Source organism: Parus major, chromosome 1A (genome assembly GCF_001522545.3).
Source record: "Parus major isolate Abel chromosome 1A, Parus_major1.1, whole genome shotgun sequence".
Lineage (NCBI taxonomy): Eukaryota > Metazoa > Chordata > Aves > Passeriformes > Paridae > Parus > Parus major.
Genome location: NC_031773.1, coordinates 45,752,685 through 45,754,100, shown reverse-complemented (window position 1 = coordinate 45,754,100; position 1,416 = coordinate 45,752,685). Strand labels below are relative to the sequence as shown.

At 50.2% G+C, this 1,416-nt stretch overlaps 1 protein-coding gene across 1 annotated transcript in view; it reads right to left on the bottom strand.

Annotated features, from left to right (window-relative positions):
- Positions 1-1,131: 1,131 nt before the first annotated feature.
- LOC107204184 (histone H1-like) overlaps positions 1,132-1,416 on the bottom strand; it is a 622-nt gene continuing 337 nt past the window's right edge. The window contains exon 2 of the mRNA XM_015626996.1: positions 1,132-1,407. Coding sequence (XP_015482482.1) covers positions 1,132-1,407 — 276 coding nt within the window. The remainder of the gene's footprint in view (positions 1,408-1,416) is intronic.

The following is a 1,416-nucleotide window of genomic DNA, read 5'->3' as shown; positions in this document are numbered from 1 at the left end:
CAGCTCGCCATCCGCAACGACGAGGAGCTCAACAAGCTGCTGGGCAAGGTGACCATCGCGCAGGGCGGCGTGCTGCCCAACATCCAGGCCGTGCTGCTGCCCAAGAAGACCGACAGCCACAAGGCTAAAGCCAAGTGAGCACCGAACAACCAAGGCTGCAGACCTTCAACCAGAGAAACCCAAAGGCTCTTTTCAGAGCCACCCACAAGGTCCTAAGAGAGCTGAGTTATCTAAACGACAGTGAAAGCCCTTTTGTATTAACTACTCAACCCGTGTTTTAATTTATTTTTTATTTTTGGTTGGATATAGTAGCGACGTTTTCTATATTTTCGTTAACAAAGTCGTGCCAAAACGTCCTCCTCCCCATGCAAGTTCTTCCAGGTATGAGATATTTTCCGTTTGAGATCTTTCGGAGAACATAGGGGACACTGTTCGTTGGGAGTTCCTGTCCCTCCCCCCTTTTCCGCCTCTTTCTTCTCCGAGTGGCTGATACAGTTCCAGCGATAAGAGGCGTAATCGTTCTTCGGGGAAGGGAGGGGGAAGGGCAGCGGGCCGGGATTTCCGCTGGCCAATCCTTGAGCAGGGCGGGCTTTTTCAACACTTAAAGCTCTTTCTCATCGGGAACAAAAGGATTGGGAGAGATCAGGGCTATTTTTGTGTCAGTAAAGAAACCCTCCCCTCCTCCCCCCAAACAGACAAAGGCATTTACGGAGATATTTTATAAGAAATAATTCAATAGATTAGACATGGCTCAGTAGTAGCGTGCCTGGCAATTGCATTATTTTGTTATAAAATATATATTTAAAAAAAACATACATCCGATTTTTTTATATCAAATCATTACAAAACATCGTTTCTCGGCAGTCAAAGTAATCACCCGGAGGAAAGACAAAAGTCTACACTTCCCTAAAGCCGCCGCGCTCTACCGCGTTCTTTAGGCTCTCTTTCGGTAATCCTAGGGAACAAAAAACACAAGACACAATTGACCTCTTGACGACTTACGAATTGGTGGACCCTTGCTGCAGGTTACGGACGACCTCGGTGCATCAGCTCCTTTAGGGAAAGTGTGGGTGGCTCTTAAAAGAGCCGTTGGATAACAAAGTATGTAGAACAAAACTCTCCTGGTACAATTTACTTCTTTTTGGGCGCCGCCTTCTTTGCCTTGGCCGCTTTGGGTTTGGCCGCCTTGGGTTTGGCCGCTTTGGGCTTCACCGCCTTCGCCTTAGCCGGGCTCTTCGCTGCCTTCTTGGGGCGGCCTGCCTTCGCGGCTTTCTTGGGACTCTTGGCCGCTTTCTTGGCAGCTGCAGCCGCCGGCTTCTTCGCCTTTTTGGGGCTCTTCTTCACCGCCGCCGCCTTCTTGGGCTTCTTGGCAGCGCTGGCGGGCTTCTTAGCCGCCGGCTTCTTGGGCTTGGCCGC